General features: G+C 39.4%; 1 protein-coding gene across 4 annotated transcripts in view; it reads right to left on the bottom strand.

Moving 5' to 3' along the window:
• Positions 1-5,782: 5,782 nt before the first annotated feature.
• The window catches only part of qkia (QKI, KH domain containing, RNA binding a), a 79,786-nt gene continuing 57,744 nt past the window's right edge, over positions 5,783-27,824 (bottom strand). The window contains exons 5-8 of one of the 4 annotated variants that reach the window (XM_067455161.1): positions 11,820-11,907; positions 9,925-10,347; positions 7,156-7,230; positions 5,783-6,163 (exon numbers count right to left, since the gene is read on the bottom strand). In XM_067455161.1, coding sequence (XP_067311262.1) covers positions 6,147-6,163; positions 7,156-7,230; positions 9,925-10,347; positions 11,820-11,907 — 603 coding nt within the window. In that variant the 3' untranslated portion in view covers positions 5,783-6,146. The remainder of the gene's footprint in view (positions 6,164-7,155; positions 7,231-9,924; positions 10,348-11,819; positions 11,908-27,824) is intronic. The other 3 variants (XM_067455162.1, XM_067455163.1, XM_067455164.1) reach the window with 3 other exon arrangements.

Genomic DNA, 27,824 nt, shown 5'->3' with positions numbered 1-27,824 from the left:
ATACCCCATGCCCGTGGTTAAATATACAGCTGGATCTTTAATGTTGTGGGCCTATTTTTCAGACAGAGTAAGCATCATGGATTTGATCAAATAAGAGAAATCTGCTAGAAATCTTATAATGGTTGGATCTTCCTTCAGGCCTATAAAAAATAAAATAAAACAACATGAAAATTGGTCACTAAGCACAAAATGAAGGCTCTAACCCCTATAGAAAACTAGAATCTGGAGAGGTTCTATTGGAAATTGATCTCATCAGGTGTTCTCCAAAGTCATCAGACATTTTAGAGGGAAAAGAAGGTTGCAAAAAGGTATTGAATAAAAGGGTGACATTAATTGTGGCCAATTCGATAAAAAAAAACTTTTCATTTTAAAAAAAAGTATCAAAAGGATTAACAATGCAGATTTCCACAGGCTTCTTTGTTCATATACTAAGGGTGCCATTATTTCTGATCAGGTGCATCAAGTTCAGAGTAAGCACAAATAACATCCATCAGTTTAAGCCCCTACAGGTCAGACTTCACAGAATCTATTTCATTACACGGTACAGCAAATAAACCTGTGACATTTAGACTCGCCGTCGTTTCTTTAATTGAATGTAACTTACCTCAGCACAAGGCTACAAATTCCAAACTGCAGAGCTTGCTCTGACGTCCTCGGCGAAGGTCTAAATAAATCTTACAAGCAATCAGACACAGCCCTTTATTTCACATATTACATGAATAAACAGCTCGTCTTCACAACTTTGCTTTCATCTCATAATGTTTTATACACAATATCTGATAAACCTGTTTTTTTTTTTCTACAAATGAGGTGTCAATGACCGTTTTTGGAAAACTTGAAATATTTGCACAAACTGGAAAGTTTTGTGGGACATTTCAACAACAGTCTCTTTTAAAAACACTAAAGAAAACACTCTGGCTCTGAAGCTTTTATTATTATTAATAATCATAAGGTTTTACTTCTAACAGGCCATTGAGATATGTGCTACAGCTCTCCACACAGAAACTCTTGTATAGACTTCAACAACAAATCCTATAATTCAGTTTGGCTTGAAGTACAGGTGCATCAAAAATAAGATGAATTATTAAAATGATTTACTAACCAATTAGAAGCTGGTGATTATGACCTGTGAGGAAATTCCCTGAGGGCTTTTTTTTTTTTTTTTGCTTGAGAAACCTTCCCTTTATTAATATAATATAAAGACTTTGTTAATCGCTCTTCAAAATGAAGATGAATACAACTTCAGTCAGTCAACATTTAACGCATGTTTTTCATTCTGAAGCTTCACTCAGTGGGATGAAAAGGGTCTAAAAACACACTTTTTATTTGTGCAGTTGCAATGCATTTCAAATGAGTAAAAAAATTAGGATGAGGACAAAAGAACGAAAAAAAAAAATCACATTAGTACATATTGTGCTTAGGTTGCGTTTACAAAACATTTCCCCATAGAAAATACTTTATAAATAAAAAGAAAATTAAATTTCACTTATCCTAAATATCTCATACAGTGGGCACACTGCCTTTAGTCTCCATGGCAACAAGACCCAAGCAGTTCCTAAAAGGGTTAGTATTTTTGTCCGCTTAGTTGTGAAAGCAAACAGCCAGCAGCCCCTCCAGACACAATCTCACCGCCGCCTCTGCAGGTCAAACCACCTTCAAAAACTCCATATGACCCGTTACATATGAAGTCTGATGGCTGAATGGAGGAGCAGAGTCGAGATCAGATGCACTAAAGAATTTTGGGCAGGATGGACATTCGTTTGCACTAACACGGGAACGTGATAAGTCACACTAAAACGATACATTCGACAAGCGGCAGTAAATGCCCCGATTCCTGAGGCTCACCAGGTCATTACAGGGTAAGAAAATGACTAATGTATAACTAAATAAAGAAAAATGACTGTTCAGAGCCTATAAACTCAACCAAATACTTCCAGTTATTGTCGGGGTTTGTAACAAAGTTATGCGCCAACTCTAGATTGTTCTAAATCCCAATTACATCCAGTTCTACAGAAAGCAGCGTTCTCCCCTTAAACAAAACAAAAGGAAACACCAGTAAACTGCGTGAACAGTGAGGCAGACAAGGCACGCGCTTGGGAAGACTTCTACAGCGACACAGATGAGAGTGCAGGAGCGGAGTGAAGGACGGACTGCCTCGTGCACATTTACCCGTTAGACTGCGTGAGTGAGTGAGAGAGAGAGAGAGAGAGAGAGTGTGTTTGTGTGTGTGTGAGAGAGAGAGAGAGAGAGAGAGAGAGAGAGAGAGAGAGAGAGAGAGAGAGAGAGAGAGAGAGAGAGAGAGAGAGAGAGAGAGAGAGAGAGAGAGAGAGAACTGGAAATGTGTATGGACCTCTGGAAAATGCATTTGTTTGAGTGAGTGGGTGAGTGAGTGAGTGTATCTGTGAGAAACTGTGAGGGTGTTCACACACCAGATTTAATCGTGTTAGTCCGTGAACCAGACCAAGGTAGTAGATTCATTAAACTGGTTAAAAAAAAGAACACAACACAAAATAATATCAGCAAGTTAGTAAAATTCTTACTAAGAATGTTTTATTAAAATAAATGCCAAGGAGGTTAATAAGAAAAAAATAACAGCATACACCATAAAAACTAAATGCAAGCATGTAAAAATACCTATGACAAGAGGAACTAATAAGTTGCTAATGAGTTAAACAAGCTAAAGAATCAGCAAGAAAACAAAATAACTAGGAAAAGGCAACGCTCCCAATGAGAGACAGATCTGAGAAAAGATTGGGCCGAGAGGGAGGGCAGAGGAGAGAGGACATGGGGAAAAAAACAAACAAAAAAACGTGTAGTGGGTTTCATCACAAAAGGAGATCAGGGAAAAAAAGAGACTTTTACATAGAAAATGAAGTTAGAAAAATACATTAGAAACCTGTAACAATGGCTGTAATTTACATTATTACACATGTAGTAGGCAGGCGGAAGAGAACAGATTTCTCCATACACCTGATAGACAGAACCCAAGTCCAAAACATTAACAGCATGTAGTAACATGGCAGAGGGGATTCATTTAATACTGTCCATTTCTCTGTAGTCGTCTCTGCTCCTCTCTAATATTGCATTTCATTATTTCAATGTTTAAAAAAAACACATTTAACACTGAGAGAGAAAAAAAAATAAAAAGACATTGACCTTTTTTGTGTAACAAAAGTGAAGAACAAGACTAAACTACAGCCTGCCAGGGTTACAAGACACAAAGTTGAGCGTGATCATCTACAATCTGATGAACACCTCCGGTTGTTTCAACGACTGAAAACTGCTCGGGGGAGATCTGATCTTTAGATCGTGATTTGATACGGTGGCTCTCGTGTGACTGTTTGGGTTTGGCTTCCTCGTGACCTTCCCCTCAGTAATACTTTTGATAAGTTGCTGTATTTTCTCACTCCCTGCATTATTTGTTCTTCTCAGATCAGTGCACTCCAAAGCTACATATTTCAGGGCTTTCCGAACATCAGCTAAATACTTCTCCTTCTGCCCTTCTTTCTCCCGGTCATTGAAAAAAAAAAATCAAAAAATCACTTCCTTGGCATAAAAATAAGTATGTTTTGGCGAAGACAAAAGTTGAGGCGATGATTGAAAGTTTCCAGTTAGCAAGTCTTGAAACAAAAGGAGGTTTCAGGTGAAGTCCAAATAAACGATATCTTCTAGAAACCCCTGGCAGACTTCCACATCATGATTGGCAGTTGTTCTTGACAAAACTCACAGTAACCAAATACATAGACAGCATTGCTGATTTTGTCCTCATAATATAAGAATAATAATGCAATAAAATAAAGAGAAACTAAAACACTTGGTTCAAATGGGGATTAAAGGGAAAAACAACAAGAGTTCAACTTAATTTCGGGAAGACGAATCATGGCACATAGTTAGCTGGTCAAATGACTGCTATTCCTTTGCATAGAATAGATTCAGTGGCACAACACTGCAACAGCCTTGTGGTTTCTCCTGGGGTGCTTCCTCTTCACAAACCCTCCCTCCCTCCCTCCCTCTGCACTCTCCTAGTCGGTGCTGGATATTATTGAACAGAATGTAACACTCGGAAAAAGAAACGACCGTCTGTAAGGCACTTATCTCTCTAACTGTACTCTTCTCCTCTCACGTCATGCGAATTCTCCAACATTCCATGGTTTGACTATTTTGGTCTGCTTTTTTCCCCCTGGCCAATAGTATCCAAAGTCACACAACATTTCTTTACCACCTTTTGCTGTACTATTCTACAAACGTTTTTATATATATCTTTTTTTTTCTTTTCTTTTTTTGTATTACGTTTCATATTTTGTAACTGCAAGTTAAGTATAAAAAGCTAAAATTGCCAAAAATATATATTTATTCTCCAGCACCCTGTAAAAGTATCTAATTTTGATCTTTCTGTATTTTAATATGCAATGACATATCTACATTTGTATACATTTTATATATATATATAATGTATGTATAAAGCAATTCGAACAGGCAGACATGGCTTTCACATCCTATGTTTTCTTGAGAGGGTGTATAGAAATGAGAGTGGGCTCAGTCGCTGGGGGTGTGCAGGACACATTGTGGATGGGCTGACCTGATACGGCGTTTGAAACTAATCGAAATAACTCACAGTCGCTTCTCATTCGTGAATTTAAGTTCATAAAGGCATTTATGAGAACACCCGCATTTTGTTTCCGCTCAGCTGACTAATTTCTGGAAGGTGTGAAGGGGGAGAGAATGTGTTTTTGTTTTGTTTTTTTTGTGTGGATAAATCAACAGAAACAAAAGAAAGAAAAGTGTGTACATACAGCAGTGAGGCTATGCCCTCCCCCGTTCTATCTACCTCATTCGCCTTCCTTAGTGTTCTTTTTTTAGTACATCCTCAAAGAAATTAGCGTCTTGTGATACAATTCATCACCCTTTCCATCCATTTTTGATTTGCTATTAGAACAAACAGATACAGGCATGACACCAAACCTTTTCAAACTCTAGACTAGAATGACAGAACCCTTGGCGGTTAGATACATACTTATATATATGAAACTCAATAAATGGAAACCCTTTGGCTAAATGTGCACACATAATACTTTGTCGTTTTTTTTTTGTTTTCTTCTTTTTTATATCTTCTATCTCACAGCTCATTCAAGGAAATATTTGTAGAAAGTTCAGGCACTGTATGTGGGGAGGGGTTGAGAGTTTTTGGGATGGCATAGTTCAGTAAACTGATTCCGGTTCATATCCCAGCTGTCCAACCCTGAATATCCTAGATTTAAAGACTCCGAAACGCTTCACCCCTAATCTGTACTGTATTGCCCTGCCTGACTCCGCCTACTGCCCCCTACTGAGCTGGCACAGATACTGCAATGAGCAGCACGTATAAATCTGCAAGTATTGCCAAACGCTAATAAGATACATGGAAGCACAAGAAATAAAACAGGGAGAAGTAACAGAACAAAGAAATCAAAACAAGCTTTTTGCAGTCTGTCATTGTAGCCATGCTCTAAGTCAGCTGGACAGGCACACCCAGAATGTGTCAGCACAGTAAAACTCATCAACTGAAAAACACAGGATTACATCAGAGAAGGACAGGAAATACACAAGTTGGTGTGAGTGCAGATTTCTTTCCTTCTTTTTCTTTTGTTGCTTCAGTGAGTTTAAATGGGTGGGGGTAGCGTATGGAAATAATCTCGATCCTGATGCCCCGTTTAGCGTTATGACCGATAAAAGTGGGGTCATCAATATTTTTTTAGTTTTTTTACACTGGAGATGTGTGATTATAAATGCATTTAAGGGCTGAATTAGCAGAAGACGCTTTATTGCTTTTAAACTTCAGTGCAGATTTTTGGGTAACGTAACGCAACACCACTGTTAACATCCACCCAGTCGTTTTGAGGTTTAAAAAGAAAAAGAAAGAAATGCTAATAATAAAAAATAAAATTAAAACATAAAATAGAGTATCAACGTTGTTATCGCTACACAACGTGTTGGTATGGAGGGTTGTTGTGTTTTATGTTGGTTTGTGTTAGGATCACTGCTCGGACAGGTGCCTCTCTCTCTGCGTCCACCAGGCTAGCAAAAGGCAATTACCAGTTAATCTGATCAGCAGGCAGGCTTGGGCGGCTCATCATTGGGTGAAGAGTTCAGAGTTCAGAGGTCATTTGTTAGTTGCCGGTGGCGGCTAGGTGGTTAGGAACAAAAACAACAAAAAGAAAAAAAAAAAAGGTAGAAAAGATATTAGTTAGCAAGAAGAGACCGGAATGACATCATTTTAACAGCAAAATGAATGCAATCTTTGTTTAACCCCTTAATTCCATGGCCAAGAGACAAACACAGGCTAAACCTCGTTATGATCATGACACACTAACGTCATGATCAGAGTTCATTCAGAACGTTATTACATGTAATTAAAGCGCTAAAATGCCCCATGTTCCCACAAACCAAAGCAGAGAGGTATCACGAAGACAAACGTGAAACACATACAAAAAAAAAAAAAAAAAAAACTAGTAACATTTTAGTGTCGAGTCGAAATGCGTGTTACGAATAGTGTAATTAGTTGTGAGGGGGAATCAGAGAGCTAGTGCTACGTTATGCAAATAAACAGATAAAGGTCGAAAAATATCACTTTGGATTTTCTCTTTATTTTCAGTGAATGTATACACAGGATTCAAAAATACATCTGCTATAAAAATACTCACGATATAGTACCTTCAGTTAAACTAAAAGATAACTGGGTGAAGTACATTTTACACTTAGAGATGTACAAACAAAATCCGATGAGATTAACCTGAGACAAAAAAAAATTGTGAGGTAATAACTTTAGCACTTCGGCAATGACTTTGCTGGCAACGGAAACTTATTCCAGTCCCTTCTTTGTATTTAAAATGTTTTATACAAATCAGAAAAACAAAGCAACACAAAACAAAAGCATACAAACTACTTTTGTATGTAGAAATTTGAGGAATGCACCGATATATAAAGCTATTAAACAAACGGCATTTAATTCAGTTAAAGTCATGTTTCCGTAAACCTGAGTGTTTCCAGAGGCATTTCATACGTGTAAACATTTCCACAGTAAATATATGCAGTGTATAAAAACGCGTATGATCCCCCGTTCAGAGATAATGCAATACAAAGAATTAAAAAAGGGTAGAAGTATCTTTTCTAACTAACCTCTGTCTGCGGTCACTATCCTTTGGTAAGGATGGACCCGTGAATCATGTCTCCGCACTTTAGTAGCCATTGCACCTAGATTACAACAGGTCCACAAGGTTAGAAATGTTTCAGCCCATGAGAAGAACAGACATGTAAAGCCTGTGGAGCACAGCTAGACCATACAACCAGCCTCAAATGCTGCAGCAGAACTATACAAACCAGAGCACTTTGACCTTTTATTACGAGATCTGTTCAAAACGAGTCTCAATTTGAGCAGGCTAGCTGTGAAACAGGCTTTACATGAATTCTCATCTATATTTACATTTAAATAGTTTATACATAGAATATATATTCACAATAATCAGGACATTGGGTAAAAATGCATACAAAAAATGTAATAAAAGTATAATTTACAACTTAAAATTACATAGTAATTGGTTTGACTCAAGATTCTAAGATTGTTTGAGACGGGCAGGCAAGGAATCACGGGTAAAAAAAACAAGGTGTGCTTTAGGAAAAAACTAACTACTACAGTGGAAGCGGCGTCATTTGACAGCAAATTGTAATCAAGTTTTGACACCCTGTGATTACTGTATGACAGCACCTGGCTTATATTTTCCATATTTCAATAAGCCGCTAAAATACAAACTCTGCTCTGCTTACAGGAATACAATCTGTAAACTGTTGATAGTGGCGTGAGTAGTAAAACTTTCATGGTGAAGGTCTGTTCAAAGCCAAGAGCAAAATTCTCTAGAAATGGTAAAATCGTGAAAATACAATTGCACACATGAATGAATAGTTTTAGTTTTATGCAATGTAAATTTCTCTCTAAAGTAACATATTTCTAATCGTGTTTGGAACAGAATTCCAGGCAGATTTCAAAAGTGAACAGATGCATCAAACATTGATGTTTGCCTACAGAACAAACACTCGCTCTGCTCCCTTATACCTAAACTCATTACTTTAGACCTACGTGCCATCCAGAAGCATGTGTTCTGCAAGTTAACAGCGCCTTGTGGTACCACCCCAAAAAGGCACAAAATCACTTTCACTGAACTTTACCTGGACCGCTCTCTGCTGGTGGAATGACCTGCCGAGCCTTTAGCCATTTTCAAGAAACTGTTGATCTGGTCAACACTTGACTCAATACTAAGTCTCTTTGGATAAAAGCTTATGCTAAATGATTCAATGTAAAATGTCATTTGGAGCTGGCATTTGTTAATATTCTTGGCCTCAGACTCAGAATAACATTTTAAAGTATTATCTATATTATCAGCTTTTCGACTGCAACCTAACTGATAGAATAATTTTCACTTAATGAGGTGAGATGATTTACAGGTTATTTTGTAATAAAACTGAAAAAAAAAAAGATGCATTGCATTTTGCATTAAAAGCATTAGAATTTTGTAATATCAGATGGGCTGATGTCATATTAAATTGCCTCAGTTGTTTCTTGTTTCGCTCTTGGCATGCACAGGCCTCGAGACAGATTGGTGAAGGAAGCATTTTCCGTCTTAAGATTATTGAGTGGGACCAGGAGAGGAATGACTCTGTCTCTATTCACTGACTCCCAATCAGCCAAAGATTTAAAACTACAAGGAAAATGTAGACTTATGTTTCCTCTATCTTTTTTCTTCATTATTGTAATGAAGCATTAGTAATTCTGCAAGTTCCATGAGGTGTGATGACTACCAAATCACATGACATTACAGAATAGTTGAAAGGATGAATGTTTTTGAATTAAATTCTGTAGGCACTAACATTTCCCTCTAACTGTGTGCGTGTGTGTGTCTGTGTACGCCTACATGCTATGCTGCAACAGCAGATGTCCAGCAAATCACTTCTGATTGCACAGAAGCCCAGCGAGCGAGTGAAAGAGAGAGTGAGAGAACATGGTCTGTTCTGGGGGTGGTTTGATGTCGGATCGATACTATAAGTAAATAAAAGGCTGCTAAGCTTGTGAGTGTTTAAGTTTAAAAGTGGAAACCTAGCACTGACAGAACAGCAGAAGACCTGAATGTGCCAACTGTACAACATCCAGTGAACTGAACTCAGAAAGCCCTCTATCGGATCAAAGATGAAGAAGCTTTTCGAGCGCAACATTCAGCTTCTGGCACATGTGGCACACCATGCTATTGATTGTCATGTCCAGTTAAACAATTGATTTGTAAATGTTTACATTACTTTGATGCAAAATGGCATAGTTATTATCCATCCTCTTTGCGAGTGCTTGCAGAAGCCCCTCGCTAGGCAGGGGAGTATGGGTAATTCTCACTGAATAGGGTCGAGCACTCAAGTTCACAAGGGTAAAAATAAGACAATTGGATACAGTGAGAATAGTGGAAGAATTTAATGAACATCCCCAATGGGACTCCGGGCTCTTTCTCTCTCTCTGCCGCTCGGCACCGGTACCAAGGCCTGCTACAGCAGGGAAGAGAGAAATGATTTCAAAAGCCAGGAGAAATCCAAGGGGATCCACCAGTAGCCTGCCTGACAAAGCCTCCGGCAAGAAAGAGAGACGGGAAAAAAAGATGTGTGCAAGCAAGCATGTCGCCACTGTCTGCAAGAGCGAGTGTGTCCTGAGAAAAGACTTCTTACGCAGCAGCAAAAAATTAAAAATATATATATTTTTTGAAAGGCGAATACACCTTGTTTTAGACAGTTAAGTGGTCCCTTTCCTCGCCCGTCTCAATGGCATAAAATGCTTATTTTTGTGCCTAGAAATCTATGCCTTTAATCACCTGTATTACCCAGCCCGCTAGCATGAGCTAGTCATTACATATTTACCTTTCAGTGAGTCCTGAACGGGGCCGGATGACGCCCCATCCAACATGCCCCCGTAAAACACCCCAGCAAAGCCCTCTTGCGGGGCACCAAAGGGTGATGTGCCAAGCCCCCACGCCCGCTTACCTAGGACTCCGCTGTGCTCGATGGGATATTCCAGCAGAGACGTGGGTGCCAAGGCATAAGGGTAATCGTAGGGCGTGGTGTAGATAATGCCCCCGTCAGGCGACGGGGGCACCAAGGTAGGGGTGCCATTGGGTAGCACAGTGGCCATCTGAGTGGGCCGAATGATGTTCATGATGGGGGTCCCTGCCGGAGTGGGGGGCCTGAGGGCAGATGGGGGGAGGACCTGACCCGTAGGGGCTGCGATCAAACGCTGGCCTTGAGCAGCCGCTGCCGCTGCTGCAAGAGAGAACGCAAGGGTGGCTGCCGTAAACGAAAGAGTGAAAGACAGAAAGAGTGAAAGGGGGAGAGAGAGAGAGAGACAGGATGGAAAAAAAGAGAGAAAAGTAATGGGAGGGATAGAGCCACAGAAGGAGGTTGGGTGTGTGAACGTGTGTAACATTTTCAGAGCAGAAGGGGGAAAAATAGAAATGGACAGAAGGTACAAAAACAGATGTGAGAAAAGCACAGGCAGGGAAAGGAAAACAGAAGTACATAAAAAAAGGGAAAAAAAGAGGGTGGGGGGGGGGAAATAAAGGAAAATTAGTCCATGCGATGGTCAATGAACAACAACAAAAAAAGTTACATTCTAAAGCAAACCCGACAACCAAAATCATTACAGAAAATTAAATCAAAAGTAAACCACAAGGAGAAACTGATGATTGATCATACCAGGGCAAACCGATCATCAAAACACAAGCACTAAAACACAACAGAGCAACTGATTTAAAACAGCACATCTGAACTTACTGCCCTCTGGCATGCAGAAGAAGCACCGCTTCATTGGTTTGTGTGCTAAAGCCGGCTGCTATTTCTTATGGTTGCAGCTCTACAGTGGACTTTCTAGAATTGATTCAACTAACTTGCCATAAGCTTTCCCACCTGAATCAAAACCTCTACATGCCATTGGGACATTTAGTTGCAGATGTGGAGAGAAAATAACCACAACAGGGCTGGAAACTAAAATGCTTGTAAACATTCTGTACTGATGCCAAACAGATGTGCTTCTTCCAAAGAAATGTCCCTGTCATATATATCCAAATATGCATGCACACAATCATTTTATATATATATATATATATATATATATATATATATATATATATATATATATATATAAAGCCCAAATATGTGTCACTGTGGATATGCATTGAAGTAATGAATATGTATGACATGGGTGGAGTTTGAGCAATAATACACATTCATGACCTGAAAACAATCTAAAAATCACACAATCATGCAGTAAAAATAATTCTGTACGCCACACCAGGATTACACAGGCTGTGATTGCAATTGGAACAGTTTTGAAAAGAAGTGGGAGAAAGAGAGAGGGAGAGACAGAGGGAGGGAGAGAGACGGAAATACTAGACTGTGGGCAGATGATTAGATGTTTTCATGGGTCGTCTGCAGTGGTAAGGATTCTTTCTAGAATTAACACGAGCATCTTATGTCTGATGGACTCTAAAGGGCTCTGCTTTTTTTAATTGCTCATCTATGGCCAGAATTAGGCAGCACAGAATTTTTTTTCTATATGTCACTGTATGTGTTTGCATTTACATGTGGATTAGGATGGATATAAGAGATGGATTATGGCCGGTTTTGATTTTGTATTTTGTGCGGGCTCTGCACACTAACACATATGGGAGCATTTAAACAAATGTCTTAAGTCACTGTGAACACAATCACAGAATGTGTTTATATACTGTCTACCAGTTGGTGTGTGAATGTCTCCTTACGCGTTTTTATGTTGGTGTCTCTGTACGTTCCGTTCAGAATGGCCAGCTCCATCAGCTGCATCTTCTTTAGATTATCTTCTCCTTCCGCCTAAGAGAAACATATAAAAAGCAAATAACGTTAACTAATATTTAACCATATAAAATGAGATCTATGCAATAATTTAAAACATTACTTAAACTAACTCACTAATTAACATACTAAGTGTTAAAGAATGCAGTAAACACATCAACTCTCAGCAGGAATCAGAAGTGCAGTGCTTCTAGACAGAAAGATGCACACTTTTGATTACTGAGGAAGAGTAAAAGGTAAACCAAACATGAGATCTCAATGCAGAGCAACTAAAAAAATTTGCAGAGGGACTTTCTAACTGCAGAGAGGAGGAGAAGAGAGAGAAAGACGGAGGAGCAACTAGCTCAATTCAGATTTACATATCAAGCAACTGACACACTGGAGGACTGGGATACCTTTAACTTTTCATGGCGTTTCAGAGTTAACTTAGGAGAGCGCACATCAAAGGCCAAACTACTTTGACAGGCACCATATTTGAGTAGCATTGTGAGAGTTGCCCTTAAAGGACTTTGACTGCAGAAGTTACACTGCTCTAGATTAGTACAAATCTACACATCAACATGACTCAAAGCCAAGAGAGACCCAGAGTAATTTCCTCAATCAGAGAGAAAAAAAATAAAATAAAAAACGGCACTGAAGCTACAGAATGCCCCCGCATGAATGACTCACCCATTCCTGAGCACTTCAGTAATTTAATAGACACAAAAACATTCTCTTCTAAAAAGCCAAGCTTTTGTTTGAACCCTTCACATTCAAGGAGCTCATGGAGAGCCAATGAAGAAGCATCTATGAGCTTGTTACAATACCACCACTCATGTGAAGACAGAACAAAGAAAATAGACCCAGGTTAAATTGAACAGTGCAGAAAGAGATTTTTTTTTTTGTCCATTTAAATCATTTTTAGCGTTGTCCTTGACACGTTTCACCTAGGATTTTTCCTGTGAATTTTGTGAGACCAGATATGATCCTCTTCTGCTAGCCTATCATACACAGTGAAACTGAGCAGGCATGGACACATTGAAAGTTTCCAATGACCGAGCAGCATTCCTGTCACACATCCTTCCTCTGCCTTACAAATGATGCCTGTTCACTCTTATTCTGGCCAGCAGATCTCAGTTTAGGCAGCTGCTCTAATACGGTCTGAACTGACAATGAGTCTGCAATTCAACAAGGGCAAAGATCTGCTCCAGGGTTTCCTGCTCAAGCATATACACTGGTCTTTACCAGTGAGGGTGAACCACCACTGTAGAGCCACACACCGATAGATAAGCATTTACTTACCGGCCTCATGACAAATCTAGGCCCATACAGTTGTGTTAAAGAAACATCAGTAACCCGATGAACCACTAATATAACTAGTAGTGATATTTCTGCATTACAAATAATTTAATTGTAGATGTAGAAGAAAAAAAACAGACCCAACTGTCATGACATGCACACTGCTTGTACAGGGTAATTGACATTGAAAGGGGTGTGCAAAATAATAGCAGTGCAGAGTTTAATTAAATAATTCACTCATTCTGCAAAAAAACAGGCAATTAATGGTCTTTTTGTTAAGGTAGAAAGAAAACCAAATGTTTCACACATTAAATATAACAGCAAGAAGCCCCTGTTAAAGGGTTCGTTCCCCCAAAAATGAAATTGATGTCATTAATGACTCACCCCAATGTCGTTCCACACCTGTAAGACCTCTGTTCATCATCAGACACAGTTTAAGATATTTTATATTTAGTCTGAGAGCATATCCAAGTGTATACACACTATACTGCCCATGTCCAGAAAGTTAATAAAAACATCATCAGAGTAGTCCATATGAGACATCAGTTAGTTCATTAGAATCTCTTAAAGCATCGAAAATACATTTTGGCCCAAAATTAGCAAAAACTATGACTTAATTCAGCATCGTCTTCTCTTCCTTGTATGTGTTCAATCCTCAAATAAAGATTCAAACGGTCATGAATCAGTGAATCGATCAATGATCACAAAACAATCCCTGATTCACAGCCGGTTGAACCTTTATGTGAGGATCGAACACAAACACGGAAGAGAAGACAAATTTGGACTACTTTGATGATGTTTTTATTACCTTTCTGGACATGGGCAGTATAGTGTGGTCTTACGGAGGTCTTAGGGGGTGTGGAACGACATTAGGGTGAGTTATTAATGACAACAATTTCATTTTTGGGTGAACTAACCATTTAAGCACCACTGTTGAAAAACAGCATGTGCATAATCGGTTAACATTTGCCCAGGAACACATTGATTGGCCCAAAGAGAAATTGTGTAAAATTCTGTGGACTGATGAGAGTAAACATGTTTTCAGGTCTAGTGGTCACATCAGATGACCCCTGGGTACTGAGTTAAGTCACAGTACACAAAAAAATATGGTATGGGGATGTTTTTCATACTACGGTGATACGGATAAACATCAAATTTAAAATTTTGGGTGAACTATTCCTTTAATGCTTTGATTTGGAATTGAATATGTAATGTTTAGAGCATATAAAAGCTATTCAAAATATTTACACTTGATTCACTTTTATTACCGCATTGCTATTTATTCGTACAACTGTATGATTGAATTCCAACAAAAAACAAACAAAAACAAAAGATGCTATATAAACAAACTATTATAATGGGGGAGGGGAAAAAAATCCACTGTAAAAAAATATTTAGAAAAAAAGTTACCTGGTTGCCTTAAAAATTTGAGTTAATATAATGAAAATTTTGAGATTTAACAACCTTTATTAAAAGATTATTAAAAGATTTTGTAAGCATATTGGGTAATTGTGTGTTTTATTTTTGATGACACAGTGAAACATGTCAAATAGTGCTATTTTCATGATTAATCCATTTTTTTATGTGGTTCAGATACAATAATATTTTGAGTTTCTATTTATTAAACAAATTTCCTTTATTGTATCAACTCAATTTTTATTTCAATAAACTCAATTTTAAGGCAACCAGGTTACTTACTTTTTCAAGTTAAACCAACAAAAAAAAAATTACAGTGTAAAAACAACATACAAAAAAACAAAAAAGCTCTTTGTATTATAGCAAATTAAAGCAATAGGCCCTCCAGTGAAAGGAGGGAAATCCGGGTCTAGGGCAGCCAGGCCTATTTATCCCTCTAAGAGGGGTGAGGAAGAGGATAAACGAGTCAAAAAGCCCCAAAACACCATAAACAATCACACTCTCATTTCTGCTGAAGCAGGACTTTGTGTTGTTGGCTCAGCTCTAAATCCAAATAACAACATCTCAGTGCTGACCGTAAAAGCAGATGGAGTCGATTTTCTCTCATCCCACAAACTAAGACTTTGTTTCTGGCTCATTCTGCAGGTAATTTAATGAGGCTGCAGTGCCTCTGGTCAGTAGAGTAACACCCAACAGGTCTGCAGTGACACGGGAGCACAGACTTTCACCAGAACCGATGATTCCATAAGAAACGCGCACTTCGATTCCGATTATCGGTTTGATGCGATTTTAAACCATTTGAACGCAAAGCATTGCCATTTTGTACATAACGCCTTCTAATAGTAAATAGTGCGCGGTAATGAACTGAGTTCTCTTCCTCGTCTTTTTGCACAGCAGACAAAAGGACAAATGCACATAAAATGTGTCAAAGTATTCTTGTAAACAGTCGGTAATGTCTAAAGAAAAGATGAAATCACATGTAACAGCATGGGATCAGTGCAGCTCTTAAAGCGACAGCAGATTTTCCTGATAATGTTAAATCAAACATTCACTTGCTGTTCTAGACACAATACATTTTGTAACTATATCTGTAATGTACAGCCTAGTTTTTATTAATAAAGAGCAGTGTTATTTTACATTTGATTACAGTTTCTGTACCTGAATGTTTATTTCAATCGTATCTTTCATAAATCGTATTTATTTGCATATGTATTTATTTGCTCTTTTTTTTTTTTTACTTGTATTTAATTGCCTTTAATAGTGCTTGCCTTTAAAAATGTATTAGTTAGGCTAGTTGATTTTGCTATGGCATTTCTAAACGCCTGTTGATTTTTGTTCATGGTACTCACCTACAAGGAAATGCAATAAGACTTAGAATAAATGTGAATGGTATCTGTTTTTTTGTTTTTAGAATCAAAATTAGGACTTCAAAATCAGGATTCAAACGAGACCCAAATCTAGTATTGTGCAATTTTCCTTACCACTATTTTTATTAGTTGTTTAATCATTTTTAAATTGGAAACGGAATAGTTAAGCGGAACCTGAACATTTTTTTATGATTCTCAACATTAATCCTTATTTGATTCTTCCTCTCAAGATAGAGGCAGTCTCAGGATGTTTGTTTAAAAAAAAAAAAGAAAAAAAGAGATGATTCCAGGCAAAAGAGGGGAGGATGGAAGTGTGTGTTCCAGAGAGCAGTGTGTCATCAGATGGGGGCTCTGGGGAGACATCCCTCTGATTTAAGCAACAAAAGCTGACAGAGAGAACGTTTCCACACACATTCTGGGTGTGAGACATCAGGGAAGGCCGCTCAATAATCCTGCACTATCCACAGGAATCAGATTCAATCAATGGGGTCTATTTGTAAGGGCAGCGGAGTGAAGCGGCTCTCATTGGCCGTGGGGGAGGACAGGGGATGGTAGACTGTGAAAGCAGAGCTTGTGAGCACATCAATTTTGTTACACGCACAGAAGTACAGCATTTCCTCTACATAATAAAATGTTTACAGCCATTCCAAGTCCATTTGCCTTTGCAGTGTAGATCTGTGGGACGACTAGTGTTCACTAGCGAGTGCTTATGTCCATCAAAGAAACTAGCATGCTTAATCTGAAGACATTGGAATGAACCATTACATACACAGAGTCGTGTCAGCTATCCATCCGAGTTACAATATAATTCAAGTTCCACTTCACTACATACACTACAGAGGAACATATTAAGACTGTTGAGACAAAAAGCAAGAGAGAAAGCTCTATATGACATTACACTGTTTTTTTTAGGATTATTAGCATTACCTTTGCACTTCCAACACTATAAAGTTCCCTTTAATACAAAAATATCTTTCAACTACATGATTCAGACAGTTTTATCCACCTCAGAAATAATGTCAAAACCCCTGTCTGTATTGTGAAAGCTTCAGCATGAACTTCAGCAGTCACCCAGTCACGAAGAGAGATTACAGTGCATGGCAAGCCGTTACACCATCCTTCTGCTGTCAACTGCGTGGAGGTAATGCCCTGTATACGCTCAGACAGCTGGTATGAGTGGAACTAAACCTGAGCTCTAGATATTTTCAGATTAAAATTCCAAACGTTTTCTTTTATTCAGTTTGTTGAAGGAACAGAGTTAAACGTCTGGTAGAGTTTAGCACGCGTTTCTGGTTTGTAATGGGAATTGAATTGACTTCATTGGGAACTTTCACTGAAAAGCAGCCTGCAAAGGCATCAATATGCTGGATGTACAGTGAGTTTATCCTTTATTTTATTTTATTTTAAATGCATAAAAATACATACACAAAAAAAAAACTAAGACATTCATGCTGTTACTTTTATCATGATCATTAATGCCTTATTTAAAAAAAAGAACCTGGATCCACACATGAAAGTATTGGATGGCGATTCAAATGAGGGCATTTAAACACATCAAGCAAACATTCTCACAGTGAACCTAATTTTACTACATATAGCGACATCCAGACAGTTACATCTCTAGGCTGAAAATGCAAAAGGTTGCAAGTTTGATCTCAGCGCAGTACAATGTGTCATGTACATTGTTTCGGATATAAAGGTCTGTGAAATGACCACAAATATAGTATGTAGGCCAGGTTAGAGCGTGATATCTGTATTTAAAATGCAGCACAGATGTTTACAAGCACTGGACAAAGGCACCCATACGGGATTACGCTGGATTTTGCCAGAGCGGGCTATGAGGACAGAGATCAGAGTGAGCGAGCGAGCGAACAAACAAAATAGAGCACAACAGAAGATGAGAAAGGAGGGGTGCAGAAACAGAGGGAACATTAAAGTGATCCATGATTTCCATTGGTGTAACACATTGTAAAACCTTCAGCGGGCTCGCCCTCTTCTCTCTCGCTTTCTAATTTTCCCTCCCCTCTTTCTCTTTCTCTCTCGCTGCCAGACGATGTTTTGTTCTGCTCCTATGATCCTTTAATGCCACCCAATCGAGCCGAGAATATCTTGAAAGGATTTGGGAAGGCTGATCTGGAGGTTTAAATACTGCCGGATTTGCATCAGATTCTGAGATTTGAGCGTCAAAGCTGATCCGCGTGCTCTCTGTGCCGCCTCGGCTGTCATCTCTGGACTGTGACCCAAACTTGCCCGCTTTACAACCCCCTTAACCTTGTGTTCATGGGGGGCAAATGGGAGGAATAAAACCAGCTGAGGAATAAAAGGCCTGAATAAATAAATCTGCAAATACCAATAAAAGCAGCTCTCTCATGCCTGCCCCTTGAACATGCAGTGTGGACTGATGGACCATATTGAGGCCAATTTGAAAAACTGCTTCCCCAACGTCCTAGAAGAGGTTACTTCACAGTCAAGGATAGCAGCTGCAACGCAAACCCCACAAAATGAAAAGTGTTGGCCAGCAGAGTCAAGGTCTCTACTGTGATAGCCAAACTGCTCTGTGGGTCATGGCCAATATATTAGCAAGCAGAAGGCACAGAGCCTAAAATACCAATGCATGCTGCGTGAAAAGATGTTTTGCTTGAGCAAAATTGGAAAACATATTGCATTTAAAAAAGTAACTGACTCCACACACAATCTTGATGACGTGTTCAGTTCTGCTGACTTCAGGAGACGCTGTTTACGGGCAATGGGAGTTTTAAAATGAAGAGTAATGGAGCTGTATTGGGCCAAATTGCAACCAAAAGCTCCTGGAGAAGGTCAGGATCAACAAATTTACATTAAATTGAAAAAAGTTCTCAACATTTGACATTTGTTGCCTATGGACTAATTGTGGCCTAAAATAGGAGGGATCAAACGCTCTACGTGTAACCACATGTTGGTGTCATCTACAACTGCTAACATATGCCCTAGCACAACCCCATTTTGCCCTCTTAAACAGTGCGAGAAGATGAAAGGAATCATTCATGGCTCTCTCCGTGACATTGGTTTGAGAGGATTCTCTAGATGCCAGGACTGATCCTAGTGGTCCCTGTTCTCTTCTGACTCTGAATGAGCAGATAATTAGCCCAGACACCATGTAACAGGGGTGGGAGTGCAGAAAGCCAAAGGGGGGCACAAAAACATCCCCGTAACTAGGCTAGAGCACAAACACTGGCGTTTAAGTCTGCAGCTATTCTCCCCAAAGTAAAAGGATTAGTAGCCTGTTCAAAGGCAATGCAGTTGGACTGATGTCCACAGGGGGTCTTTTATGGGAACCAGAAGAGATTACAGCCAACTGTTTTTAGAAGAGTCAGGGGCTGGACTAACCTCTAGAGGTGGGCTGAAAACTAAGAAGTTTATGTTATTTATCCAGATAGCTTGTTACAGAAAGGAGAGCTTGGGGATGGACTAACTTTTCAAAGTCGTAAGTTGACTTTGGGCCTTTACATGGAACAAGTAACGGTTGTAACCAGAGCCAATCCAGATTCTTTGTTCAGGACCATCTTAAGTTGTCATCTCCGCAGCCAACTCAATAAAATGCAGATGTCATCAAACCTATAGTCTGTTATTCATGAAATATCATCCTTCACTGTCAGAGGTCTGTCACATTGCATGTAAATGAAGACTATGACTGAAAAAAGGTAAAGGAAAATAATTAAAATGGCAGGATTATGCTGAATACGGATGCACCCATTTTAAAATTAAATTTGACACCTGACACCAATAAGCTGATAATTTGGTTCACATTGTTGCTGATAACATAACGGTTTGATATAAAAATTGTATACTATTTTATATCAATATTAAAATTTACACAACAATGTAAAACCAATGGTGAATTTAGTTATCAATACGCTATAATGTACAGCTAGTTTGGGATAACAAAGGTGCAGGACAAAGGATGGTCACACAAGCTGAAATGTGGGTGTTTGGTTCAGTTTATCTGCTTTGATGCAAATAGACTGTTCTTTTTCTTTAAATCTACATTTTCTTCAGTAAATCTGGAAGAACACACAAAACTGTAGCACCACTTCTACTCCAGCTAAATTATGCTGTTGCACACTACTTTGCAGCACAGAGTACTCTGAAATGTGTAGTTAGCCGATAACTGGGAGGCCCTCAGGGTCACTGTTGGAGCACTTTACAGGGCCATAGCAGTCTGTGAAGAGTGGGCAATTGAAATCCCATAGAGAACAACAACTTAACAAGGCCGCATGTTCACTAGCCGAGATAAGTGGTATTAACCCAAAAGCACAAAATGATGCCTGTCTTTGTAAATTATGCAGCAGTATCATAAAGACGCTCTAATAGAACGGTCAAAAACAGTTAAATGAAACGCTCCCTACAGCATGTTTATCATTTTCACTTAAGAAAGGCGATTAACATTAGAATATTTTCCAACAACAAAACAGCTTAGCAGCAGACGAGAGCATCTAAAATAATGTGATGTGAAATGTGATTTTTAGACAGTAAATAAACACCAGTCTTCTTTCTATGCAACTACGGTCTCATTTGTAGTGACACTTGTTAAGCCAGGAAAATCACTTTAAAGCTGAAAATTAAAAGACAAATCCCACTGCACTGTGAGAAGTGGTTCACTTCACACATCACTGCTTGAATTTGTGCCTTCAAAATGGCAGGTGCTCAGGTGAAAATAGGCGCTCAGTAAATCCCAGTCTATTCTGGGACTGCTCTTTCCATTCTGTTCAGTGAGTCTGACGAACTGCCAGTCCAATGGAGCATTTGAAGTTGCTGCCAGCAAAGGATGGATTAGCATACAGACCCCCAAGAGAAGCCTTTTCCTGTTGCGGTTCTGGTGGTCAGTAAGCCCAGGTGCAAACCATGGCTCCAACCAAGAAGACCACGAAAAGTAACAGTGGACAGCTGCTTTAGGGAGGAAGATAAAGCAAGAGAGCATACTATAAAGCGGGACTAGCACAGAAGGTCAACCTCTTGGGCCTCTAGTTCTAAAACTGTCAACACTGCCAGGACCAGCTAAAATATCGACACCATCAGATGTTGAGAGAAAGAAGAAGGAAAAACTTTTTTCCAATGCTCCAAGAAAAAAATGCTCTCTGGAATGTCCCATTTGGCTCAAAATAACTTGAGACTACCACATGGCCAGTTACAAGAGGACACCGTTTGCTTTAGCATCTAAGGCAAAGTGGACACAAAAAATTAAAAGAAAAACCTAAAGCAGTTGTGATACTGATATCATATAGCGTGATATAAATTTTGAAATTTTCATGTCATGACCAGTAAAACTGCAAAATAAGGCATTAAACACTACATGTGAATTTAGGCAACACATTATGATGTGCAACAAGAAAAACTGATATTTGATTTTGAGATTTGATAAAGATTGCATTTAACGGTTTTAAATCAAATTATTAGTGTATTAAAATGAACAAAGTGTTTTTTAGATGATCCGACTGCAATTTGAATTCAAACAATTAAATATCCAATATCGGTTGTATATATTCAATATTGACCAACACAATATTGACTAATACGATACAATTAAATTGGACAATAAATTAAACATTTAGTGAATCCCTAATTAAGTTAATCTAACCTTCAAAACAACTCTGCATATGCAAAATACAACACTGTTTTAAGTATGTCTACAGTATCAAGGCCCTTGACCCTTTTTTCTGCTTGTAACACTTATGCAAGGAGGAGCAATGAGCGTTGATGTCTCTCCAGCTATCTACAAGGCACGTCACAGAGGCAGCACACAGGGCTTTTACAAGCTCACGGCTGAGGATGTTCCCATTACCCATGATCCAACGCTCTAGACCCCGCAGCTGGGGCTTGAGTCTGATCGGATGCGACACATGCTCTGAAAACAGGGACACAAGAGCACTCTCGGACGGGTTGCACTGACCTGCAGGGCAACTTGCACGCGTTTCAGGAGGCTGTCGTCACAGGTGGTTGCATTCACTGTGATTTTTTTCCCTGTCTTTTGTCCTCCAAGATCTCCAGTGATCTCGGCCGATGAAACAAGCCGCAATGAATTTGTCCAGAACAATATAGTTGCATTCTAGCAATTGATCGCTCGCAAAGACCCGCCCCTTTTAGTTACTGTTGCCATGTCAGGCAAGTCACACCACACACACACAGTGAAAAACACATCGCTGAACAAAGAGGATACTGACAACACACTAACAGACAGGACAGAGCAGGTTACTTTTAATATGAAACGATGTCTCAACCCCCAATTTTTTTTTTTTTTTTTTTTTTTTTAAGAAATGTAAACAAATACAGTTTTGTGGCTCTTTAATGTCTGGTGACAGGTCGCTGTAGCTCCTCCTTCTAGTTAATTTATGAACATTAATGAACTTCAGAGGGAATGTCATTTCAACCGCGGAAAGATTCAAATTCAAGTCCACCAACGTTAAACTACGAACTCTAGACTGCTTTGTCGGACAAAAATGGTGGAGTCGGCGGACTGTGATTGGTCAGATCGCCTGTCAATCAAACTGCCGGCAAAGGGTGGATTCTAAAGATGAATGCTTAAATCTCTCCAAATACATTGTACTCCAGTGACAAATTCATACAGGTGAACTATCCTTTACATGACATGAAATCAGCGCACCAATGCCATTAAGATGCTCAAAACAGAGTAAAAAAAATGAATTTTTAAACAAAAAATGATCAGTAAATGGACAGGCATTCTCACTGCACATGCCAAAACCACGGCAAGCAGCCAGATTGTATTTTGTACTGGTTTGTCACATAGCTCTGATAGGAGGTAAGAGTGATTATGCATGTTCAAGAAAAGGTGTTTATTGATCACGAGAAGCTGGTTGCCCAGAAGGGGTGTCAGGCAGCGCACCACAAGATACACAGCCCGCAAGCTGACGGCAAGAATTTGGCTGACGAGGACATTACGCCCCACAGACCACGACGCCTGTCGTATATTATACACCATCTGTCTCTTCCTCGCCTTTCCTCTGAGCCTAAGAGTGAGTGAGAGGTCTATAACCAGGTGTATGGTGTGAAATTAACTGCGTTCCTGAATTGGGAAAAGATTACAAATGCAAAGCACCCATGACAAACTCAGAGAGGCTTGAAACCTCTCCAGATCGGGGATTCATTGTGCTCGGCAGAGGTGCTAAATGTGATGGTTATTGGAGTATACGGGATAAAAGATGTGCCAAGAGACCATGTGAGAACGAGTGTGTGTATGTGTGTGTGAGAAAGGAAGAGACAAGAGAAGGGAACAGGGCTCCAGGCTACAGTGCAAAGACTGCTAACCCAGTCACTTTGTTACAGGCAAGGACGAGCCCATTCACAGAGAGATGCTGGGAGCGTTGTGTGAGCAAAGCTCCCTATTCCTCTTCTTTCTCACCTCCCTCTCCCTTCCTTTGTGGCTTTTTAAGATATTGGAAGCATCATTGAGGACACAGGGAGCAGCAAGTTGGTTCTCTAGTCGATTTCTGCCTACAAGCGCAAGTGGAGTTGAAACGAAATGCTGAAAAAGGAAAGCTATAAGACAGGAAGGAATAAAGGAAAGGGCAAGACTGTTGGGCTACAGCTACTATACACACCCACATAAAGTTCCAAAGCCACTGAGCTCTGGAGGCAAAACTGTTACTACAGATGTCACAATCTAGCAGGAAGCTCCTCCCAGACAAACATCGAACACAAAGAGATTCTACATGTTCCTTATAGCCAGGGGCATTCACAAAAGAAACCTTTAGCAGTGCTGAATTTAAATAAGGTCTTTGTCCACCGGTATGATTTCAAACCTTTGCTTGCTCCTGTCGACGGACGACCCAGCAGACTGACACTAAAATAACCCAGAAAAATATTTTGACACGCCACTTTAATTAGCCGAGGTAAAGGGAATGGACACATAGTGGCCTAGATTCTTAATGAGATGTCATAGGTGTGAGCTTCTATTTCCCATCATTCCCCAGTGCACGAATACCAACCGGGAGCAGACACGCTAAAGAACGCTTCTGTGGATATATAACAGTCAGGGGGTGTATTTAGGGTGAAAATCTCAGGCTAGCATTTTCCCAGAAGGTCTTTCACTGGGCCTCTGAGAATGCTGGGACAGCAGGATTAACACTGAACTCAAATACAACACAGCTATTGTCAATGATAATAAGTGACTCTCTGCTGTCTGTTAGATTCTCTCTCTCAAACACACACCTTAAGGGGAAATGAGCAATGTCACCTTGTAGCACAGAATCTCTTATGGCAACTTTGACACATCGCATCTTCTAAAAATCTCAACCCATAACACACATCACAGGCAGCAGCTCTCCTGGGTTTAGCACCCCCTATTGAGAAAACCGATTTGTCAGGTTTTTAACACATTTGAGAGGCTAATTACTTTGTAGGAAGGAATCATACTGTTTTATTCTCTCTGATCATCTCTAAATGGGCTGGAGCATAAAGCAGTAAATTAAATTAACAGGTATCTGATATGAAGACGTGTCCCTGTCGACAACGCATCGCTGTTTGTGGCATCTGCTTGTCATCGAATCTGCTGGAAATCAGAGCTGCTTCGTAAGAGTAGGTGCTATAATCCACAAGTACAGATTTCAAAAAATGGGCCTCACCTTTGAAAAACTAGGAAAGTAAGCACCCAAGTCTGCAAATTCAGATGCAAAAGATTGCAGAACAACTCGGCATACAGAAAGGGGTGATGTAGCCTAATCTTGTTGGATACAAGCGCAATTTATAGTACACATGACTAGATCTACTCATACAAATCAACACACATTAAAATGGAAATTAGCAAATGCAAATTCAGAGATAAGATAGCCGATTAGTTTTTCATCAAATGTCATTCTCAATCACTGATGGATTTAGCGAAAACAAGGAGTCTGCACGTTCTGACGGTTAGTAATTATTTTTAGCACTTTATAATACTTATGTAATATTTAATGCATGGCCATAACGAGGATGTGCAAACTATTTTTTACAAATGATCTTAATAGATTCTTAAGACAATGTTGAATAATTAGAACAGACATGTTTGTTAGAGGTGTTCATACAGGATGCGAACTTGTGTTCAAAAATAGTTGGACAGAGAGCAATGTAAAAGGAACAAAACACACACACACACACACACACACAATATGATTTTAATGATGCAACTTAACTGGGAGTCTTACCAGGCTACAATCAGTGTTTAATCGGTGCCCAAACTCCACACCTCCATTAGTCCCCACCTTCCTCTATTTGTTTAGCAGTAGGGTACTAGCGTCACTTATCTTACAGCGAGTGATTTGTTCCACACTTCTGCCAACATAATACATTTTAACTGTCATAGAAAGATTCATCAGCCCTTATATGCGTTGTGCTCCCATTGAGTGTACCACTTGTCTTCTAAAATTACTGATCATTTGCTGAGCTGTAAATGTACAAAAACGGATAAAACGGCATTTGACACTGGGCCAGGGTGTGAAGCTCTAAACCTTAAATTTATGCTCCAAGCCAAACTTAAAAAGATTTTGATTTGTAGACCCGTGTTGCTCTGTGTTTCATAGGTCACAGTTTAATACGTCACTGTGTGTGTGTCAGCACTTTTATGAACAAAGACAAGGTGTCCCTGCAGTGAGGGCAGGGGTATGAGAAATTGAGAGAAAAAAAAAAGAAGAAAAAAAACTTTGACCAGCATCTTGTAACCCTTTTCCACCTAAATGATGCTGATGGTCATTGCACCTCGATTTACAGGCATAAATAACTAAAATAAACTTTCCATTCCATAACAAGTGGCTTTTATTACAAAAATCAACATACACAAGAGTTAGAGCTATTCAAATACTGAATAACAGCCACTAAAATGACATTCATTTTAAAATGAACAAAAAATTAAACTACTAAAACATTGTGCATCCCAGAATGGGGATCCATTAGGGTTGCTCATATTGACCGTTTAACCGTTAACTGATAGTACGAATTTTGACTTCTTAACACTATCAGTTAAACGGTTTAAAGGTTTTATTTTTAACGCATTTGTTTGTTTGTTTGCTGCATGGTTAAAAAAAAAAAAAGAATTAACTCACAGGGCGCATTGATACATGCAACCACACACATTTCGCAAAATGTGAAAGAAGCAATGGGAAAGAAGACGCTTACTGTGTGGGACTATTTCCACAGAAAGGGTGACAAAGCTACGTGCAAAATAAGCTACGCGGTATTACAATCCAGCAGTAGTACAAGCTCCTGACTGGTGGAGGAAAGCAAATGAAAGGCGCTTCCCGAGGCTGGCCGCTCTAGCATCTGTCTTATTCCCCGGGCACCAGGCAGTGCCATCTGAAGCCTTAAATGCTTTCCGTAGTATGGTTTTGGTCACGTTTATTAAAGTAAACATGGTCATGTATGTTCTTCTCACCGCTGTTGGTTTATAGAACAATTACTCTGAGTCGCCCTCTGTCGTTTCAAAGAACCGCATAACTGCGAGCGCGTCGAGTACACTTCCCCAAACAGACGAGGCACGCGCTGTCAGCGGATCCGCAGAGTCTTGAGGCTCGCACTACGGAGACAGAAGAAATAAACAAGGCTTTCTTCCAGGCTGTGCTCCAGACTAACCCACATCACTTAGACATGTTACTTTTTAACAGTTAAAAACTAGTCAAGGTGTGGATTTAGGTAGGCCTGCTATTTTTATTTGACAGAAAAAAACTATTCCAGTTGTTCAAAGCTTCAAACGGATTCAGTGTATTTTCACTTTGCCATCTCAATTTCGTAATTATTTTAATGAAAATATTTAGTGTAGGCCTATTTATTTAATGCTTTTTATTTAAATGATTTTATTGTTTTTCTCTATCAGAAATGCTGCAGGTGCGTGAAAATGTGATAATGTGTGAATCTAGGGTTCTGTTGTTGAGCTGTTCTAATAAACAGCAGTAAAATAAACACATGAAAAAAGTATTTTTAACAGGTTACAGACACTCGTCAATTGTATTTTTATTTAATGCCAATTCAATATTATAATCTTATCAGTTAACGGTTAATAATCGATTAAGGACCATTGGTTGTCGGTCGGGAAAATGAACCGAAATGAGCATCCCTAATATCCATAAATTCACGCATATGATATATTAATAAAATAATTGCAATGTGAAATATACACGATTACGGCACCCAGTAAGTGTAAGAGGAAAGTAGGCTGGTGGGTATCTGAATGACAGCAGAAAGGCTGTGTTTAATGCTATGGGTAAGTGAAAAGAAGAATGAGATTGGAGCGGAAGAACTGTGGGAAGTGATCCGCATATAAAAGTGTGGCTCGATCCTTATCTTTTTCCTTCCATTACGTCCCTGCCTTAATCCTCTCACTCGCTACTACCTTCATTACCAGCCCACCTTCGACTCTCTCTGTGTCTCTCCCTTCCTCTGTCTCTCGCTGGGAGTTGAAAAGTTCACAGGGCCTTTGAGCCGAATCTCTCAATCACCCCCTTCTAACCCTGGCCTCTCTGAGGCTGTGTGTATACCTGCCGTTCATGCACTCTCTCAGAGTCTGACGATCATTCAAATGCTGTGTGTGGAACTGATTCCTTGAGCAAGGCTGAAAATTTCAATTTGGTCTCTGCGAGCAGGAACCGTTCGGCTGTGGCAACTCTTCAGGGCCCAAGCCAGGATTACAGATTCACGTGGTAATGTGCTAGCTGCCTCTCAAGGTGGGTAAAAATCAATATCGCAGATGTTTATAAAACAGAGCGCCTCTCTCTGAGAGCGCTGAAATGCTACTGACCTCAGCCCCCCCACCCCTGCCAAAACCAATCAAATCATTTCCAAAATGACAAAACGAAAAGGGGAAACGGACTATGACCCAGTCTGTTTTATGATGCATTTAATAAGACAATTTCATGC

Source organism: Pseudorasbora parva, chromosome 10 (genome assembly GCF_024679245.1).
Source record: "Pseudorasbora parva isolate DD20220531a chromosome 10, ASM2467924v1, whole genome shotgun sequence".
Classification (NCBI taxonomy): Eukaryota; Metazoa; Chordata; class Actinopteri; order Cypriniformes; family Gobionidae; genus Pseudorasbora; species Pseudorasbora parva.
The sequence above is the reverse complement of the archived record's forward strand: the minus strand, read 5'-3'. Positions and strand labels throughout refer to the sequence as shown.